The sequence below is a fragment of the Moschus berezovskii genome, chromosome X (genome assembly GCF_049115385.1).
Source record: "Moschus berezovskii isolate FMDL1 chromosome X, NW_MosBer_1.0, whole genome shotgun sequence".
NCBI classification, from domain to species: domain Eukaryota; kingdom Metazoa; phylum Chordata; class Mammalia; order Artiodactyla; family Moschidae; genus Moschus; species Moschus berezovskii.
The window spans coordinates 140,839,473-140,859,882 of record NC_142488.1 but is presented as its reverse complement, the minus strand read 5'-3'; the positions used below and the strand labels follow the sequence as shown (position 1 = coordinate 140,859,882).

At 49.1% G+C, this 20,410-nt stretch overlaps 1 protein-coding gene and 1 pseudogene across 1 annotated transcript; one reads left to right on the top strand and one right to left on the bottom strand.

Annotated features, from left to right (window-relative positions):
- The window catches only part of LOC148773482 (melanoma-associated antigen 10-like), a 66,283-nt pseudogene extending 59,302 nt beyond the window's left edge, over positions 1 to 6,981 (top strand).
- Positions 6,982 to 7,713: 732 nt separating this feature from the next.
- Positions 7,714 to 8,508, bottom strand: LOC129564058 (melanoma-associated antigen 10-like). Its single transcript, XM_088834088.1, has one exon. The coding sequence runs from the start codon at positions 8,506 to 8,508 to the stop codon at positions 7,714 to 7,716; it is 795 nt and encodes a 264-aa protein (XP_088690214.1).
- Between the last annotated feature and the right edge of the window lie 11,902 nt (positions 8,509 to 20,410).

Sequence of the window (20,410 nt, the reverse complement as noted above, 5' to 3'; positions counted from 1 at the left end):
ATGCGTGTTCACAACTAGTGCCCAAGTGACATTTGGTTTGTCAGACCCTGGAAAGCCATAGGAGGACAGTGCCCACAGCAGCCCTTCTGGACAGAAAATTCTGGCATTATTCATGTGCAGGTGTCGACCCCAGAGACACAGTTTCTTGTAATGACACACACACACACACACACACACACACACACACAAACAAACCCTGGGAGTTTTTTATCACATCCCCTACAATTCAACAAGTGGCACTTAAATTTCAGAAGGAATGTGATCTCTATTATTGTAAAAGCAGCAAAACTGAAGTGGCAGCGAGAGGCTCTGATCTGCAGAGAGGTATAGAGCTTGCTAACAGGACACGGTGTTCTTAGGGTCAAGAGAGATGGGCCGTCCACAAAGCTGTGACTTAATTAGCGTAAGTGAAAATGTTCATGGCTCAGTTGTGTCTGATTCTTTGCAACCCCACAAATTGAAGCACACCATGCTCCTCTGTCCATGGAATTCTCCAGGCAAGAATGCTGGAGTGGGTTACCATTCCCTTTGCCAGAGGATCTTCCCCACCCAGGGATCAAACCCATGTCTCCTGCATTGCAGGCGGATTCCTTACTGTCTGACAGACAGCAAAGATGAGTGAGCAGGAAGATGCAGGAGAGTACTCCAAAAGAGTCATGACGTCTTCCCCAGTTCCCAGACCTGAGTCAATTGTCAGACACAGAATCCATTAACCAAAAGGAAGGAGGGATCCTTAAGAGTAAAGACTCCTCAACACCCTGGCAGATATATGCAGCCATCATTCCCCAAGTCTGTCCCACAAAGAGACCCACATCGTTCACCTTGGTGACTGAACGCGGGGGAGTAAGGACGTCCAGAAACGGGATGCTGTGGGAAGTGATATTCAGGCTTTCACTCCATCAATGTCCTCAGTGGAGGGGGAGCATGTGTGCACCAGGAACATATAGAGTTCTGGCCTAGATCTGACCCAGAGAGCTCTCTGATTAGAACAGATGGGCTTGATGATGGGCACAAGCCCTGAATGCATACAAAGCCATTAGTATAGACACTATCAGAGCAGGGGAGACCAAGTGCACTCCCTGCACCTTGACTGTGAGAGTAAATACAAACCAAGATTTCCTCTGGTTTGGGAGATGTGAAACATCAATGACACCCTTAACACCAAAAGGATACAGGGAGGTGGTCCCCACCATACCTCCTCAGCGGTCTGGACCCTCCTCAAACCTATAGGCTCCTAAGGAGGACTGTGGACCACCACCCACTCGATAGCAGCTGCTTTGCCAGGTTTGTTATCTTTACCGGAACACATGGCCACCTCCTCGCATACAGCATGCACCCATTGGTCCTCATGAGCTAGGTTCTGTCAGAGCCACAAAGGGAGGCGACTGCAACAGTAATCCACCACAAAACAGAAGTGGCGTCTCTGAGGAGATCAGACCCAAGCAGGGCCATAGATTACAAGAAGGTGAGCTAAACCCCAATATGACCTGCAAATGTGTCACAAGCACCTCTGCCACAGTTTATTCCTGGAGATTAATGGACCAGGAAGCTCTTTCCTGACCAGCTGCTGGGGGTGTGGAAATGCTGAGCATAGCTGAGGGGTGGGTTGGCTGAACTGAAACTTCAGGTGGAAATGGACTCCTGCTGCAATACCACCTCCACCACATGTGGCCATAGAGACGGTGGCGAGCAGAAATCCACTCCCAGTGGATGCAACTTAAGATGGTGCCTCTAGGGATCCACTATATATGGATAAAAGAAATGGCCCGAGCCAAGAATAAACATGGGCTTAAAGACGATGGAAAATGAATTGGACAGCCAGGCAGTTACTTAGAATGAGAAACTTTGGTAGATTGCCACATGTAGGTTTGGAGAAGGGGTACATCAACGAACCTATAGGAAGGGACACCAAAAAGGAAGATATTTGCACTGCCTCTTACTACTCACAAAAGCATGCAGCACACAAGAGGCAAGGAACATCGATGAAGACCCAATGCCTGAAGAACTGAGAGTGCACAGCCTCTGTCAGTGGTCCCTCAGGGCTTCACAGTGCTCTCATGTGTGGAGGAGCCATGGGGCCGAGGATGAGGCTGCATCTGGGCTCAGCAGCACAGGCGCCACCTGCAGGCCAGATGAACTATGGCACCTACCAGGTGTTTGCCCTGCCATGGACAGAGAGTGATGCTGACCCCTCAGTGGCACCGTCCCTCCAGAAGATCATTGAGCCACTAATGGTGAGTTGATCACAACATCTCACTTCCATCCTTGAAGGAGAAGAAGTTCATCTTTACTGAAATCGATAGGTACGCATTCTAGATGTGGGTTTCGCTTTCCTGCTTGCAGCACCTTGTCTGGCACCACTATTTGAGGGCTCACAGAAAGCAGAACTGACTGACACAGGGTATTCCACAAAACCATCCAAGACAGAGAGACCCTCTAACAGCACACCAGGGGCTCAGAGGGCAAGTGGTCATGGGATCTAAAGTCGCTATCTCAGCCCCTACCATCCAGAAGCTGCTAGTCTTCTGGAACAACAGACTGGCCTCTACAAAGCACACGTCGGGTGCACACTGGGATATGAGAGCCCTTGGTACAGGGGTGTCACCCTCCAGGGACCGGACATGCTCCACATCTGTCATCCTTAGTTCCCCATGAGGTAGGATGCATGGTCCTTGAACCAGAGGGTAGAGTGACCCCACTGATTACCACTTCCACTGACCCATGACCCCACCTTCAACCACTCCCAGAGATCTATGACTCCCGGCAAGGCCACTCCCAGTGACTCATGACCCCACCTGCCACCACTCCCAGTGACCCACAAGGAAAGTTGTGCTTCTAGTTCTTAAGAGTATGTTCTGTAGTTCCACAGCAGGGAAATCCACATTAGCCACATCTAGCTATTTACATTTGAGTTCACATTATGTTAAGTAGAAGGCCAGGCCCTAGGACACACTAAGCACACTTGAGTTCACAATACCCAGGCTCATGTGGCTACTGGTTACCTATTGCGGGTGGTGACACACGACAGGCTGTTCCCAAAGCAAGAAGGTTCCCCCAGGAGACACAACAACAGTCCTACTGACCCATGAGCCATGGTTCCCATCTGAGCACTTTGGGCTCCTCCTGCTAGGGGACCAGCACACACACAGAGAACTGTTCCCGTCCTGACAGGCAGAGCTGACCTTGATCCCAAGGAGTGTGCGGGTTACTCTGGCACAAGGGGAACAGCGAGGAAACTTCTCTAACAGCCAGGTGAGGTGTCTTGGCTTCCTGTTCCATTTCAGTGATGAATTGACAAGTCCAAGAGCAAGGGTCTGAGAAGGGCATCGGGCCCAGGGCTTCAGAACCTTGAGGGACACAGTCTGTATTACCTCACCAGGGGAGCCACTGGAAATGGCCGAGGTCCTGGCTGAGAGTGCAGGGGATTTAGAACGGATCTCAGGCAAGAGAGAGTGACTGTCAGTTGTGGTGCAGCAGCTGCTGCAACTGTGAGGGCCCAGCATTTGTCCAGTCTTTCTCTCTCAGCTTCTTTAGGAGGAGTGGAGACCAACCAGAATCCTCAAGGAGCTGTCCTCAGAGGAGGCCAACTCTCCAGATGGAGGGAGTGTATGTCAGTGTTGGGAGGGGTGGATTATAGTGGATGCTGTGGTGCCACCCAGATCTCCTCTTTGTCACTAGCCCACTCATTTGCCCAGGGCCACCGGTGTTGGTGGATGAGGACTCAGAGCAAAAGTCTTCTCCAGAATTGCCCTCCACTGAAGGGGCTGCCTCCCTGGGGGCGGTACGTTGTGAGAGACTACTCACGGGATCAGTGTTGGGAGCTTACAGTGGCCTGAACCCCTTACTTTGGTTAGGTTGATCTCTGCAGGGTCTTCCATTTTGATGTCTGCCTTCTGAAAATTACTATGACCGCCGTGCTCTGAAATGGCACCAGAAGTGAACAACAGAATGAAATGCAAGTTACACACACACTTATCCTTTGGAGGTTGAAGTCATGGCAGGGGTGATCCCTGTGCCATGTCCAAAGTCAAGGAGTATGACTTCCAAGTATTTGTGTTGGACTCAATCACAAAGCCCTGTATATCTCAAGGCGTCTGTGCCCTGATGTTTATTTTGGCAAGTCAGATCATCTTCTTGTCCCAGAGAATATACAGAACAGAATTAGTAAGCATTTACCAGTACTATTACGATGAAAGTATTTATGGATCACACAGTAAGGCAGAGGAGTATGGATGGATGGACTCCAAGTTGGACATTTTCAGTTGGCCTCCTGTTTGTGCTCTGAAATGGATAAAACAATAGAGACAGCGTAAATAGTCAGTGTTTGTCTGTTATAAATACCTAAAGTAACAGTCATGGCAAGGACAAAGAAGCGCAAAAACTTGTTTGAGTAAAGGATAAACGGATCTCCAGTCCCACATCTTTTGGGACAAGGGAGACACCAGACATGTGAAAAAAAAAAAAAAAGGCTCCTTGTGGGTCAAAAGTCAAGGGATAATGCCAGACCATAATGAGTCTTGCTCCTCACAGAAACCTTCACTTCGAGATCCATCTTGGCTGAGGGGTGTGTGTATGAATGCAGGGGAGTGTCCCAGGGTAGGTCAGGTGTGGAAAAGAAACCAGATAATTGGCCTGAAGGAAGACAAAAATCCAGAAGGACTGCCTTATATAAATGACTCTACCGCCTCTTGACTGTGCTCCTGCTCACCAGGTGTGACATCCACACTTTCTCACCAGGATTGCATCTCTGCCTTGTTTCTGTCTCAACTAAACTATTTCTTTATGTGCTCTCCCACTTGTTGTGCTATGTTTCTAACGATACACTTTGCACCTGCATTTACAGTTTCTGCCTCTGTGATAAATGCATTTTTCACTGGAGGCAATGATCCATGACAAAATAGCTTTCAGCCTCTAGCCTTTGCTAGTCTCCTGGCTAGGATTCCTGGCTCTCATCCAGGCTGCCCAGGTTCAATTCCTGGGCAGGGAATAAGGATGTCGCTCCACACAACCACTCACTGCTGACTCACGAAATCAGTGCCACTGGAAGGAGCCCAGGTCCTCACCTTGGCCCTGAATGGACGGCGCCTGGACAGAGCTTCCATCAGCCAGGCAGACAGGGGCCTTTCCTGCTTCTTGGGACCTCAGCCCCATGGATGTGGCACCACCTTCATCTAGAATATCTTTCCACCCCACCCCAGATATCAGCACAAATGGGATGCTTTTTCCCCAAACAACATGCTATTGTTATTTATATGCAAGGTATTTTTTTCTGCCTTTGTATTTAAATTGCTGATCATGTATTTATTCCCAAACTGTTGGAGGTTTATCTAGGATCCCATGTTCCCTGCAAACAGCTTCCAGGATGCAGAGGGAGAAGAGATGAGAACAAGGACCTGGAGACTCTCCCGTGCATGCAGTGTACTCGGGGCTCAGCAGGCAGCAGCCGGTAGGTATAGCTTGGGATGAAGACAATTCGCATCGTGTGTTGAGGAGTTTTTGAGAAAGCCAAAGGTGCCTTGAATCGCCAACTGTTTCTAGTCACCCCCTGTGCCGGCACTTTCAAATGCAAGATCTGATTTAGTTTCCAAGGCTCTTGGGAATGTCTTGGAGGGGTCTCCCCGGCTCCTTCCAGTGCTCTTTCTGCCCTTCCCTCTGCAGTGATAGCTGTAAGGTCGCGGAAACGGGTGTCTCAGGCTGTAAGGAAATAACCCAGACACCAAGGGAAAGTAACAGGCTTTATTGGCAGTGCACTCCCGGGCAGAACCCACTGACCGCAAGAATGGCCACGAGGAGTTCTGCCCCGAACAAATGCAGGGTGCAATTTTTATGCCTTCGGGGCAGGAAGTGGCATCATATAACCTGGACAGGCCTAAAATAAGGTAAAGCTCGGGAATGCGAGATTGTGAGTGGTCAGCTAGACCGGGTTGGTCACTCTGGAGGTCAGGAATGGGGGTAGATCTCGGCAGAGGGTTATTACATCAGAAATTCCTCAGCAGTTTGGTGGGACTTTTTCCCTCTGGCGACGGATGGAGAGGGGAAGAAGGAGCCAAGATAGCCACCGGGAAGGGGAAGCCAAGAAGGCCACCAGGGTCCGACCTTACAATAGCACCCACAGTCTCAGCGAGCTGAGGATGTGCCCCTGCCTCCTGATGCCAGACACAGTCTCCTGCTGGGAGTCGCGGCTGCCTCCACACGATGAAACTTGCCTGAGCACCTGCACAGGTGCCCTTAGACTCCCCAGCAGGCAGGAGCTCCATGAGGGGCAGGTATCAGACAAGGGACAGTGAGAGGACAAGAACAGTGGGAGTTTTCTTATAAAATCCAGCTAGGATATGCACAATGCAGCACTTTCCACCTTCAAGGAGGATTCTGAGGTGTGTGAATTCAAGTTCAGTACAGATTTTGCCACTGTGGTTTCCATAACCCCTCCTCATCTATGGCTTTCGGGCCTGAACACCTGGATAAGCTGATCCTTTAGGTTAAGTGCACAGCCACCAGTTTCAAAGAAGACACTCCATTAAAATCCTACCAAAAGTTTGGGGGTGCTTACCAAGACGTCTTCAAGTATATTCTCCAAGACTGAGTAGATTGTGCAGCAAACCAAAGTCCAGTCTCCCCTCCCCATTTTGAAAAATGTTGTTATATTACCTAGATCAAGCAGCATAAACAGGTATCTAATTGCTCCTGATCATAGTGTAACTTCTCTTCCTGCCCCAGGAAGTTTATCTAGGACAGAAGAGGATCTTCTAATGTGTGTGTCCCATTTGAGATTTTCTTCTCACCCATAAGACATTGTGTATAACTCTGGCTGCTGCCACCATCCACCCTCATCACAATCACCTCCCACAGAATGAACCCAGCTTCCCAAAGCCCCAAACCACCCTGGCTCAGGCCCCGACACTGAAGCGCTCCTCCTGGACCCTGCCCCTGATTGCCCTGTTCTGTGGAACTAGGGGATATTTCTCCACGTTCGCCATGTGACTGCAGCTCTTAGATCATCACTCTAGGTGCTGGGGTGTCCTGCTTCTCCTAGTGTCCCCACTGCTAACACAGGGCCTTCCCCAGAGGACAGGCTCCACGAAGGTCTGTGGAGTAAATGAGCCAGAGAGGGGCACTTATTAAGTCGGATCAGACTTTTTGTACTTTCTTAAACAATAACTTGAATAAATACAATTGAACAGAGATAGTACAGCTGTATAAAATGACAGACAAGAATCATAGAAGAACTCACCTCAAAAATATTTTACTTCTTAATTCTTGCTCAGTAATATCATATTTCCAAAACGTTATTTTCCAAGTCCATGGAATCTTGTTCAGGGTCAAAAAATAAAATGAAAATGTTCACAATCACTTTTACAAAAGAGCAAAACTCTTGTTCTTGACCTGGGTAAGCACAAACACACTGTGATCAACGTTACTGACATGGTGCGACACTGAAGCTCATTAAGCCTCCAATTAAAAGGAACAACATTTGAAAAATTTCTAAAGGAAGCAGAAGTGGATCTCCATGTCACTGTAGAGAACAGGAAGCCAAAGATGCTACACACCAGTTCCCCCAACTGGCCCAGGCCGTCACGACTAAGGCTGAATGCTCCCTCTTCAAACACACAGGGAAGGCTCAGCCTCCCTTCCTACCCCCAGGACAAGCTGCTGGATGTGGGCCTGAAAGGAGCCTGGCTGCTGCTCAGGCTCAGGGCCCCTCTTCCTCCTGCCTCACACCTCTGCACACCGGGGTGGGAAGAACCTGGGACCCCTGCCATTGACCCTGCGCAGGTAGTCCTTGACTTGCTGCTTGCTGGTCTCCGCATAGGCCCGGGGACCCCACAGGAACTCGTAACGAGCAGGGTGGCTGTGAGGCACCTGCCGGTACTGCAGGTACCCCGCCCGCACCCACACTTGGGTCAGCAGCTCCTTGGGCTCCCCATAGATGCCGTGCTCTATCCCAGCAAATACCCCCATCCTGCTAAGTGCTCCCCAGACCTTCTCCTCAGGGACCTGGTCCCCTTCTAGGAGAATCAGGCTCAGGGCCGCCACCAGGAGGCCAGCCTTTGGCATGCTCTGCCCATCCCTCTGCATCTCATTGAGGGTGAGGCCCAGGGTGGGGACCATGGCATAGATGTGCTCTCTGGGGTCCACCTCTTTCAAATCCAGGCCAAAGACCAGCTGCAGGCACTGCGTGGCTTTACGGAAGACCACGGGGAAGTGGGCCTGGTTATCCCTGAGGACCGTATTCAGCATTTCAGCCTGGAAAATCGGCTCCTTGGTGCCATACTTGAGGAGCAGGAACTCCAGCAGTTGAGACGTCATCACACTCAGAGCCTGCTTGAGCAAGATCTCCGCATCCACGGCGGCAGAGGAAAATGAGACTGGAGGGGAGGAGGCCAGAGGGGTTGAGGCATCCTCCGCCTCAGCCCCCAGGAGTGGCACCTCCACTGCACCCTGGGCCTGTATTTGGCCCTGAAGGTCTTCCTCAGAAGTGCAGAGTTCATTCGTCGGGACCACAGGCATGATGACTGGGGTCTTGTGCCCAGTGGGGTTGTGGCAGGGGGAAAATGGAGACCACTGACCTGGGAAAGAGAGAGAGTGTAAATGATCTCAGTTTTGAAATGTGCCTCGGGTGGCTCTGACTGAGGCTGCTTACTGGTCTTCCTTGAGGGCTGCTCTTGGGCGTTACAGGGGCGCTCCTCCTTGGTGGTAAGTCCCCTGTCAAATGAGGAAGAGAAATTCTGATTCAGGGTGCAGCCAGTACAGCCCGAGGTTCTGGGGCTGACAAGGTAGGGGGATTAGGGCGTTTTGAGGTCCCTTCTGTTCTGGGATGGGGGGCCCCTGTGCACACTCAGGACACCCACCTCACCTTGACTCCTGGCACTCCTGTGGCCTCAGAACACAGACCTCAGGCCTCCACCTTTGCCTCCTGATTCCTAGAGCTCCTGTGAGACAAACGGAGGGGGCACCTCGGGGGTAGAGTGTGGCACAGACCTAGGCTTTCTGTGCGAGTAGGAGTGGTTGACTCTGTGAGGTCTCCCCAGATCTGGGGTGGGTAGTCCCATTGGGGCTCACGTGTAGTGCTCACTTTTCCACTGGAGTGGCCTGGACCGTCCCCCTTTGGGGGCCTGCAGGGAAACTCAGAGCAAGAGCTAAGTTGGACAGAAAGTGCTGAGGGGCCCCATACGCGGCCGCACCTGCCTAGGGCCTCCGGCGGGTCCTAGGCTGGGGAGATGCTGGGTCCTCACGTCCAACCTGGCCTCCCAGCACTGAACAGAGGGGCGGGCATCTGCTCAGTCCTCCCTCGGGGTCCAGGGAGTCCAGCCTCTGCAGACCTGAAGCCTCCACCCTCCACCAGAACACCTCACCTTAAGGCCCCTAAGAAAGAGGTGAATAAACTGCTCCCCCCGTTCTGGGGCCTCCAAGACCGCCCCCACCCTGCCTCCCCACCCCCACCCCCAGGCAAGAGCAAGGATCCTTCCCTGCCTCGGGGTCTAACAGCCTCAGTCCTTCCTCGCATGGAGCCTAGACTCTAGGCAGGACCCGCGATTGTCCCGTCCGCCATGTTGAAACCCCATCACTTCCACCAGGTCCCCAGGCTCTCTGAGACCCGGATGTCAGGAAATCCCACACATGATCATCCCGCCCGGGGACTACCAGGGTCCCCTCTGTTCCGGGGTTGGGTTCCACTCCTCCCTCAGTGTCCTCACCTTGACTCCCGGTAGGACCTGGGCTCTGTCCTCTCCCTACCTGAGGCCTGGCTCCTCACACCAAGTCCCCGCTCTCTCTGAGACCCGGATGTCAGGAAGTCAGACAGGCTTAGTGTTCTCTTCTCACCACAAGGGGTCCCAGGGCAACTACAGGGCCGGGGATCTGTAGGCTTCCGTCGGTCCTCCTTCAGGCACCTCACCTTGCCTCCAGTCAGGACCTGGGATTCTCGCCTCTCCCCAACCGAAGCCCTGGCCCGTTATACCAGGGCCCGAGTCTCTCCAAGACCCGGATGTCAGGAAGTCTGACCATGCCGGTTTCGCTTATTGTACCCCACGGACACCCTGGACTGATAACAGAGACGGGCTACTCTGAGGCCTCCTCTGATTGTGGTCCACGGTACCCTAGTCCTCCCTCAGTGTCCTCAACTTGACACACCACAGGACCTGGGAATTGGCCCACCTGAGTTGCGGCTCCATATGCGAAGTCCCGTCTGAGACCCGGATGTCAGGAAGTCTGCCCGTTGTTTCAGGACCCCAGGCTGAGACCCAGGTATCAGGAAGTGAGACCACGTATGTTGGGCCCAACCTATCCCAGGGCCAGGGTCCCCGCAGTCCTCCCTCAGGGCCCTCACCCAGACGCTTTCAGAACCTAAGATCCTCCCCTTTACCCTCTGAGGCCTCTCCCCTTATATCAAGCCTCCAGTGTCTCTGCGACCCTGTGCTCATGCCGGCACCAGGGTCTCCCAGGGCTGACAGCAGGTGCCAGGACCTGTGGAGTTACCTGTGTCCTCCCTCAAGGTCCTCATCTTGAGCCCTGGCAGGTCCAGGGATGTCCCTATGTTGACCCGAAGCAGGACCGTCATATCAAGGCCTTCACTGCCCTGAGACCCCAGGAGGAGACTGTGGACATGATACCAGGGCTCCAAGCCCAGGGCTTCCCAGAGCTGAGATGATCCCGCAGGGGTTCCTCAACCCTCTTTCTCTTTGTCACCTTGACTCCCAGCTCACCTAGGCACTGCCCTCAGCTGCCAACTTTGCCTGCCTTACAGCCAGCATCTCCCCAAGCCAGGACCCCTGAGAGGCAAGCAGGAGAGGGAGCTCGTTCCCACAAACCAGTCAGGGTCTCCCAGGGCTAAAAGCAGTGACAACCTGTTTGTCCTGGGTCCCAGCGCCCCCCTCAGGGTTCTACCTTGACTCCTAGCACAGTTGGGCTCCCTCACTCTGCGGACCTAAATGCAAGCTCCATGACCCAGGCCCTCACTTCTCCCCTCCCAGCAGGGTCAGTGATGCCACATCAGGACGCCACACCCCGTGGTCCCCCACGGCTGTTGAGAGGGCCTCACATGCATCCCTTGGGGACCCTCTGTCCTCACTTCAAGTCTTGGCAGCATGGGGGGCCCCTCCCTCTGTCCATATGAGACTGTGCCCTCAGACCGACTCTGACTCCCTGAGTCACTGAGGAAGTGTTGGGGGAGGGGGGCTCGGCCTGATAGCCCGGACCAAGGTCCCCAGGAGTCCCAGTAGGAGTGGAGTTGTATTCTATGAGAACCTCTGTTCCGGGGTGACTGGACCTCCTCATCCTCATTCAGGAGGGAGCCTCCTTAACACCTGAGAGAAGGCTACAGTCCCAGGACAGATGCTGGATGGGGGCCTGCTGTGCCCATGACCATGGGGGAGCACAGGGAAGCACACATCTTCCCATGGGGGCCCCTCAGCAGTCATCATACTTGGAAAACATTTTGTATAAAATTGTTGGTCCTTTAATGGACCAGAACCTGGTGGTCCGGAGTCGACCGATGAGAAAGTAAAGGAGAGAGAAAGAGGCTGATCTTCCTTGGTTTATGCAGAAAGCCAAAAAAGCCCCTGGCACGGGGCTTGCTCTGTTCATGAAGGCCTCAGGTGCCCTCTCGATGGGGGTGAAGGCACAGAGCGCCTTCTCGAGAGGGTCTTAGAAGCCCGGGCAGGAAAGTGAACACAGAGAGCCTCTACACTCCAGGAATTAGCCTGAAAGAGAGAGAGTGAGAAAGCAAGACACAGGGACCAAAGCTCTGATGGAGCAAAGGCGTTTTAATCAACATGGTGTGGGGATATATACTGTAGTTATTCTCAGCAAAGATAAAGATTAAAATTCCATACTTACAAAACATAGGCAATCCATATTAAAGAGAGAGAGTTGTAAATAATCACTTCTACCATGTGGTTCATAAAAAGGAACAGGGTACTTATCACCATATAGAAAAACTAACGAAGGAAATGCCTGGATTCTTCAGCCCCCGGGAGAGGTTTGCCTCTCCTCTTAATTCCTGAGGAATTAATAAGGAACAGAGAATTCCTGACAGATCCAAAACAGCGCACAGGAAACCTCCTGTTAGATGTTTCCTGACATAAAATATTTGGTTTTAGGTGAAGAGGCTGAGTCATGGCAGGTGATTTAGGGGAACCCTTGGTTTGATGATTAGATAATATTACCTGTTGGTTGTTGTTCATTCACTCATTTGTGTCCAACTCTTTGTGACTCCATGGACTGCAGCTTGCCAGGCTTCCCTGTCCTTCACTATTTCCCAGAGTTTGATCAAGCTCATGTCCATTGAGTTTGTGATGCCATCCAACCATCTCATCCTCTGTCATCCCCTACTCCTCCCGCCTTCCATCTTTCCCAGCATCAGGGTCTTTTCCAAGGAGTCAGTTCTTCACATCAGGTGGCCAAAGTATTGGAGTTTCAGCTTCAGCATCAGTCCTTCCAATGAACACCCAGGACTGATTTCCTTTAGGATGGACTGGTTGGACCTCCTTGCAGTCCAAGGGACTCTCAAGAGTCTTCTCCAACACCACAGTTCTTTGAACAATTCACCAGGGAAGCCAGAAGCTCAGCAAATGTCAAGGCTGCAGTGATGCCCAGTCCTTCTTCTGCGCCTTCATGTTCCACTGGGTTTTACTTCAATAGTATCAGGTTCCGGTTGTAATTCAATTCACTTTCACTCCCTCCAGGAGTCCCCAGCTAGAAACCAGGCTACGTGTGTGCTAAGTCGCTACAGTCCTGTCCAACACTTTGTGATCCCATGGACTGTAGCCCACCAGGTTCCTCTGTCCATGGAATGCTCCAGGCAAGAATACTGGAGCGAGTTGCCATTTCCTACGATGGGGGATCTTCCTGACCCAGGGATCAAACCTGTGTCTCTCATGTCTCCTGCATTGGCAGGTGGGTTCTTCACCACTAGCGCCACCTGGGAAGCCGCAGAAACCAGGCTAGTCCTGCTGTATCATCCACCTCCTGGCAGCCCAGATCCAGATCCGTGCACCAGCCACTCCTCAGGCAGTTAGAGACCCGCCTAGCACATCCTGAGACAGTCACTGCCTGGAACGGGGCCCTCAGTGCCCAGCACTTGTGGTAGCAATTGCAGTCCACGTCGGGCTCCTCAGATTCAGTTCACATGCCCAGAGACAAGGGTGCTGCCTGCTGCTCTGTGCAGGGTGGGAGCCCTCACTGGCAGCACGCTGAGCACAATCTGGGCTGTTCTACCTTCTCATTCAAGTACTTCTGATTGTGCTGCTCATCCCAGTGATTCCTTGAAATCCAACAAATTGTGCCAGCCATGTGAATACAGCAGTGAATGGAAAGGACAGAGGCTGACTTTGAGGGGTGTCCATCTGAGGATTCCAGATGGGGTTGAAACAAGCATTGAATTCTCCCCAAATCCTCATCCTTCTGCTGTGGCAGGATATTTGGGGATGTTGACCAACAGACCCATGTGTTCTGCCCTCACCCCAGGAGTTAGGGTCAAAGGTGGGAGGATGATAGAAATCCCAGGTCAGAGGAACTTGTGATCTCTCACTGGACTGTACCCTGGGCAGTGTTCAGTCTTAGAAGTCCCATCCCATGAGTTCAGCTCTGCTGTGGAATTGCCAGAGGCAGCCCCCTGTGCTTCTTGTGGCACTAAAGTAGCATAGGGAAGAGGCTGAATTTTCCTGTGCCCCCAAGAAGAAGTTGTGTTTGTGGCATAGAAAGAAAAAGTCACCCTCCAAAGGATGTTGCTGTGGACTGTGTAGCTAGGAACCAGGCTAGGATGACGGCACCTCGTTGGAAGCCAGCATGAAGATGTGCTGTCCTTGAGGGCCACATGGGATGTACTGCTACATGCCAATACAGTGGATGCTGGCGTGTACAGTGGGCAATGACAGGGGCCAGATTCTATTTCTTCAGATGCCATGAAACTAAGCCTCACAGAATTTAGGTGATAGCCTGCTAGGAGGAGAAAATCCCAAGTTGCTGGATAGCAATAATTAGTCGTTAGTAAGAAGTAACTGGAGAAATGTGGAATGAAAATGCCTGTTCTCTGGTGCAGTCGAGGTTCCAGATAGGGTTCTTTTGTGGTAGGTCGAATTCTATATGCCCTCCAAGTTTTCTACCAGCCGGTATATATGTCCGTGTATAAACCCTTCTCCTTGAATATATGTTGTATGGGCAGAAGGGACTATTTGTTTGTCAACAATAGTGTGTGGGGAAGGTGAAGGAATTTTTGCAGGTATAATTAAGGTCCCTAATCAGATGACTTTCACTTAATCAAAGATTATCCTGGGTGATTCTGACCTCATCAGGTGAACCTTACAAGAGAGGGCCAGGCTTTCCCTGCAGTTAGAGAGATTCCCCTTGCTGGCCTTGATGAAGTAGACTACCATGTGAGAGCACCTGTAAGAGGGCCGTGTGGCAAGGAACTGTAAGTGGTATCTAGGAGCTGAGAGCAATCCTTGGCTGATGGCCAGCAAGAAGATGGGGACCTCGGTCCTATACCCTAAGGAACTGAACTCTGTCAACAATACGAATAAGTTGGAAGAGAACACAGGGCCTCAGATGAAAATACAGCCTTGGCTAGCACATCAATTGCAGCTTTGTGAAACCCTGAGCAGAAGACCCAGTTAAACTGCACCCAGGCTTCTGACAGTGAGATTGTGATTACACAACACTTATTGGTCCTTCTTCATTCATCGAAGTCTCAGGCACCTGGCTCACTGGTGTCCTTGGCGACGTGAGTCCTGCCATCATCCTGGGTGACTACAGTGTCTCCCTGGGCAGCGCATGCTACTCATAGCTCCTTGACTTCTTCCTGGCCTCTGACAATCTCTCTTCTCTGCACCTCAGCTCCCCACCTGCACGGCCACATTCTAGACTTTTCATTCTCAGGATCTGCTCCACCTCAAACATCTTAAACTTTGGGATCCCACTCTGACTAAAATCAGTTCTATCATGCCGTCACTCTTAACCACTGTCACCCAAACTGCTCTCTCATGAGCCCTCTGCATTTGCTCTCACTCTTGTTCTTCTGCTGCTACTTCCCAGCAAAATAATAACAACACCAATAGAATTATACCAACTGGTGTAAGTAATTCTCTATTTTAGCTTACCTTCAGCATAGCTCATTAATCTCATTGCATTTTGAAATGTTTTTAAGTTGTATTTCTTTTCTAGGTTTACTGTGACTAAGTACCACAAACTAGATGGCTTAGAACAACAAAAATGTATTATCTTACTATTCTGGAAACAGAAGTCTGAAATCAAGGTATTCTTAGAGCTTCACGCCTTCTGAAACCAGTAAGAGAAGGATCTTTCCTTACCCTATCCAGCTGCTGGTGGATTACTGGCAATTTTTTGCTATTCATTGGCTCTTCAATGCATCATTCCAATCCTCCAACTTCAGGTGGACATTTTGTTCTGTATGTCCCTGCCTTCTGTGTGCAAATCTCCCCCTTTTTATAAGGACATCAGTCACATTAGATTACATCCCACCTTACTGACCTGATTTTACCGTGATTACCTCTGTAAAGACCCTATTTCCAGACAAGGTCACATGTTGAAGTATTAGGGATGAGGACTTCAACAAATCTTTTTTGGGGCAGCGGGTTGTGGGCAGACACAATTCAACCCAGAATGAAAGTCAGAGAGAACAAAAGGCACATAATACAAATCAAAGGTCCTAAGCTCTTCCCATCAGCATCCCTTTCTCATTTTCAATGTTTCTAGTTTCAGTTTGTCTGATAGTTTGCCTCAACCTTTGTAAATACTGTGCTTATATCTATATTAACATTTTTATGTAGTTCTCAACTTTAGACTTTCTCCACTGACTTCCTGCTCTGCTAGATGACATTATAGTTCACTCATCCTTTTGTCTTTTTAAGTCTATATTTTAAATTTTTGCTTGTGGTAATTGATCAAACATACACAAAAGTAAAGAAAAGAGTATAATAAATCTCACGTGCTCATCACTGAAGTTCATCAGTTATTAACTCATGACCCATTTCTTTTCATCTCTCTCCCTACCATTTTCCCTTTTCTTCTTTTTTTTTTTTTCAGTTCAGTTCAGTCGCTCAGTCGTGTCCGACTCTCCGCGACCCCATGAATCACAGCACGCCAGGCCTCCCTGTCCATCACCAACTCCCGGAATTCACTCAAACTCATGTCCACAGAGTCGGTGATGCCATCCAGCCATCTCATTCTCGGTTGTCCCCTTCTCCTCCCGCCCCCAGCCTCTCCCAGAATCAGAGTCTTTTCCAGTGAGTCAACTTGTCGCATGAGGTGGCCAAAGTATTGCAGTTTCAGCTTCAGCATCAGTCCTTCCAATGAACACTCAGGATCGATCTCCCTTAGAATGGACTGGTTGGATCTCCTTGTGGTACAAGGGACTCTCAAGAGTCTTCTCTTTTTTTTTTAGAAAATTATTTATTTGAGTGCATCAAGTCTTTGTTGTGGCACATGGTATCTTTGTTGTGGGATTTGATGTGGGATTTTTTGTTGTGGCATGCAGGCTTAGCTGCTGTATAGCTTGTGGGATCTCACTTCCCTGACCAGGGTTCAAACCCACGTCCCCTGCATTGGAAGGCAAATTCCTAACCACTGGATCACAAGGGAAGTCCCATATTTCTGAGTTTTACAGATACCGTAACTGCCCCCAGAGGGAAAAGGTGAATTGCACGATGACCTGACTGCAGCCATGCCATAAAATGCTTCATCTTGAGCCAGTATTGAAAGGTTGTCACTATGAGCCATGAACAATGCCGCGATTCTTGGCCTGTGGCGAGGAATTCGATCCAGGGCCAGTGATGAGGCTTGATCACTCAGAGCTTTTGTGTAGTAAAGTTTTATTAAAGTATGAAAGAGATAGAGAAAGCTTCTGACAAAGACATCAGAAGGGGGCAGAAAGATTGCACCCTTGTTAGTCTATAGCAAGAAGTTATATACCTATTGAAAAGTGAAAATGAAGTCACTCAGTCATGTCCGACTCTTTGCGACCCCATGGATTGTAGCCCACTGAATCTTCCAGGCAAGAGTACTGGAGTGGGTTGGCATTTCCTCCTCCAGGGGATCTTCCTGACCCAGGGATCAACCCCAGGTCTCCCGCATTGCATGCAGAGGCTTTATTTCTGAGCCACCAGGGAAGCCCTATCAGCAAGCTGCTCATTAGAGAAAGGAATGCCTCAAAACTGAGAGAGTGGCACCAGACCCTTTACCCACAACAAGCATTTGGAGACAGAATTGGCACAAGATGAGTCATCCTGGGCCATAAAGCAATTGACATGAATCTTGAAGAAAGGCAGGTTTCCAAGCAAATACATAGTTTTATTAACATAGCTTAAGAGAACATTTCCATGAGTAAAACATACTGGTTTGTTGAGCCATTATCCCCTCTGAGTCTTGGGTGGAATCTACTAGAAGAAAGACAGAGTTTAAAGTAAATAATGAAATAAGTTCAATAACATTGCTTAAGAGAAATATTTCCATAGGAAAAACACATTGGTTAGCTAAAGGTTTGAGAAAAGTTAAGTTCAGGTGGTAACAGGTATCGTCATAGAAATGCAGAATTTTCAAAGAAACCTCCTTTTACTTTTGTATAGAGAAGGAAAAATAAGTCTGACACTTGTAGTTTATTTCCTCCTGCTGATTAAGAGAGGGGAAAAAAAATTCTGACACTTGCTGCTTATTTCCTCTGCTTGTGAACTCCCTAGCCCTCCTGCTTGTTACCCTCTCAGTCCCATGTTTATGCCTAGCATAGTTCCAAGAACTGGCCTTTAGACAACTGATTAACACTATCACACATAATAAACTATATCTTCATCTGTGTGTGTGTGTGTTAGTTGCTCAGTCGTATCCGACTCTTTGCGACCCCACCAACTGTAGCCCATGAGGCTTCTCTGTCCATGGAATTCTCCAGGCAAGAATACTGGGTGGATTGCCATTCCCTTCTCCAGAGGATCTTCCCAACCCAGGGATCGAACCCTGGTCTCCTGCACTGCAGGCAGATTTTTTACCGAATGAGCTACAGGCAAGTCCTTGGGGGCATCAAAATAATTGTAGCTTGTTCTGCCTGTGTATGTAAATGGGAAAGTATCAGCTCAGTTCAGTTGCTCAGTCATGTCTGACTCTTTGTGACCCCATGGACTGTAGCACACGAGGCTTCCCTGTTCATCACCAACTCTTGCATCTTGCTCAAACTCATGACCATCCAGTCGGTAATGCCGTCCAACCATCTCACCCTGTGTCGTCCACTTCTCCTGCCTTCAATCTTTCCCAGCATCAGGGTCTTTTCCAAGGAATCACTTCTTCATATCAGGTGGCCAAAATATTGGAGTTTCAGCTTCAGCATTGGTACTTCCAATAGATATTCAGAACTGATTTCCTTTAGGATGGATAAGTTTGATCTCCTTGCAGTCCAGGGATTCTCAAGAGTCTTTCCCAACACCACAGTTCAAAAGCATCAGTTCTTCGGTGCTCAGCTTTCTTTATGGTCTGGCTCTCACATCCATGCATGACTACTGGAAAAACCATAGCTTTGACTAGACGGACCTTTGTTGGCAAAGTAATGTCTCCACTTTTCAATACGCTGTCTAGGTTGGTCATAGCTTTTCTTCCACCGGGCCAGCGTCTTTTAATTTCATGGCTGCAGTCACCATCTGCACTGATTTTAGAGCTCAAAAAATAAAGTCTGTCACTATCCATTGTTTCCCCATCTATTTGCCATGAAGTGATGGGATCATATGCCATGATCTTAGTTTGTGGAATGGTGAGTTTTAAGCCAACTTTTCCATTGTCCTCTTTCACTTGAAATTAAAAGACACTTGCTCCTTGGACGAGAAACTATGACAAAGCTAGATAGCGAATTAAAAAGCAGAGACATTAGTTTGCTGACAAAGATCTGTATAGCCAAGCTATGGTTTTTCAAGTAGTCATGTATGGATGTGAGATCTGTACAATAAAAAAGCCTGAGCATGGAAGAATTGATGCCTTCGAACTGTGGTGTTGGAGAAGACTCTTGAGAGTCCCTTGGACACAAGGAGCTCAAACCAGTCAATCCTAAAGGATATCAACCCTGAATACTCATCGGAAGGACTGATGCTGAAGCTGAAGCTCTAGTACTTTGGCCACCTGTTGCAAAGAACTGATTCATTGGAAAAGACCCCAATGCAAGGGAAAATTGACAATTGTAGTTTGTTTCCTCCTGCCATTTATGAACAACCTAGACAGCATAATAAAAAGCAGATATATTAATTTGCCCAAAAAGGTCCATCTAGTCAAAGCTATGGTTTTTCCAGTAGTCATGTATGGATGTGAAAGCTGAACAGTAAAAAAGGCTGAGCTTGGAAGAATTGATGCCTTTGAACTGTGGTGTTGGAGAAGACTCTTGAGAGTCCCTTGGACACAAGGAGATCAAACCAGTCAATCCTAAAGGATAACAACTCTGAACATCCATTGGAAGGACTTATGCTGAAGCTGAAGCTCCAATACTTTGGCTGCCTGTTGCAAAGAACGGACTCATCGGGAAAGATCCCGATGCAGGGAAAAATGGAAACTTGTAGTTTGCTGCCTCCTGCTGCTTATGACCAACCTAGACAGCATATTAAAAAGCAAAGACATTACTTTGCCCAAAAAGGTCCATCTAGTCAAAGCTATGGGTTTTCCAGTAGCTACGTATGGATAAAATTTATTTCTGCTTTATTGACTATGCCAAAACCTTTGACTGTGTAGAACACAATAAACTGTGGAAAATTCTGAAAGAGATGGGAATACCAGACCGCCTGAACTGCCTCTTGAAAAATCTGTGTGCATGTCAGGAAGCAACAACAGACTGGTTCCAAATAGGAAAAGGAGTACCTCAAGGCTATATGTCATCACCGTGCTTCTTTAACTTATATGCAGACTATATCATGAGAAATGCTGTGCTGGATGAAGCACAAGCTGGAATCAAGATTGCCGGTAAAAATATCAATAACCTCAGATATGCAGATGACACCACCCTTATGGCAGAAAATGAAGAAGAACTAAGGAGCCTCTTGATGAAAGTGAAAGAGGAGAGTGAAGAAGTTGGCTTGAAGCTCAACATTCAGAAAACAAAGATCATGGCATCTGGTCTCATCACTTCATGGCAAATAGATCGAGAAACAATGGAAATAGTGGTAGATTTTATTTGGGGGGCTCCAAAATCACTGTAGATGGTGATTACAGCCATGAAATTAAAAGACACGTACTCCTTGAAAGGAAAATTATGACCAACCTAGACAGGATATTAAAAAGCAGAGACATTACTTTGCCAACAAAGGTCTGCCTAGTCAAGGCTATGGGTTTTTCCAGTAGTCATGTATGGATGTGATAGTTGGACTGTAAAGAAAGCTGAGCACCAAAGAATTGATGCTTTTGAACTGTGGTGCTGGAGAAGACTCTTAAGAGTCCC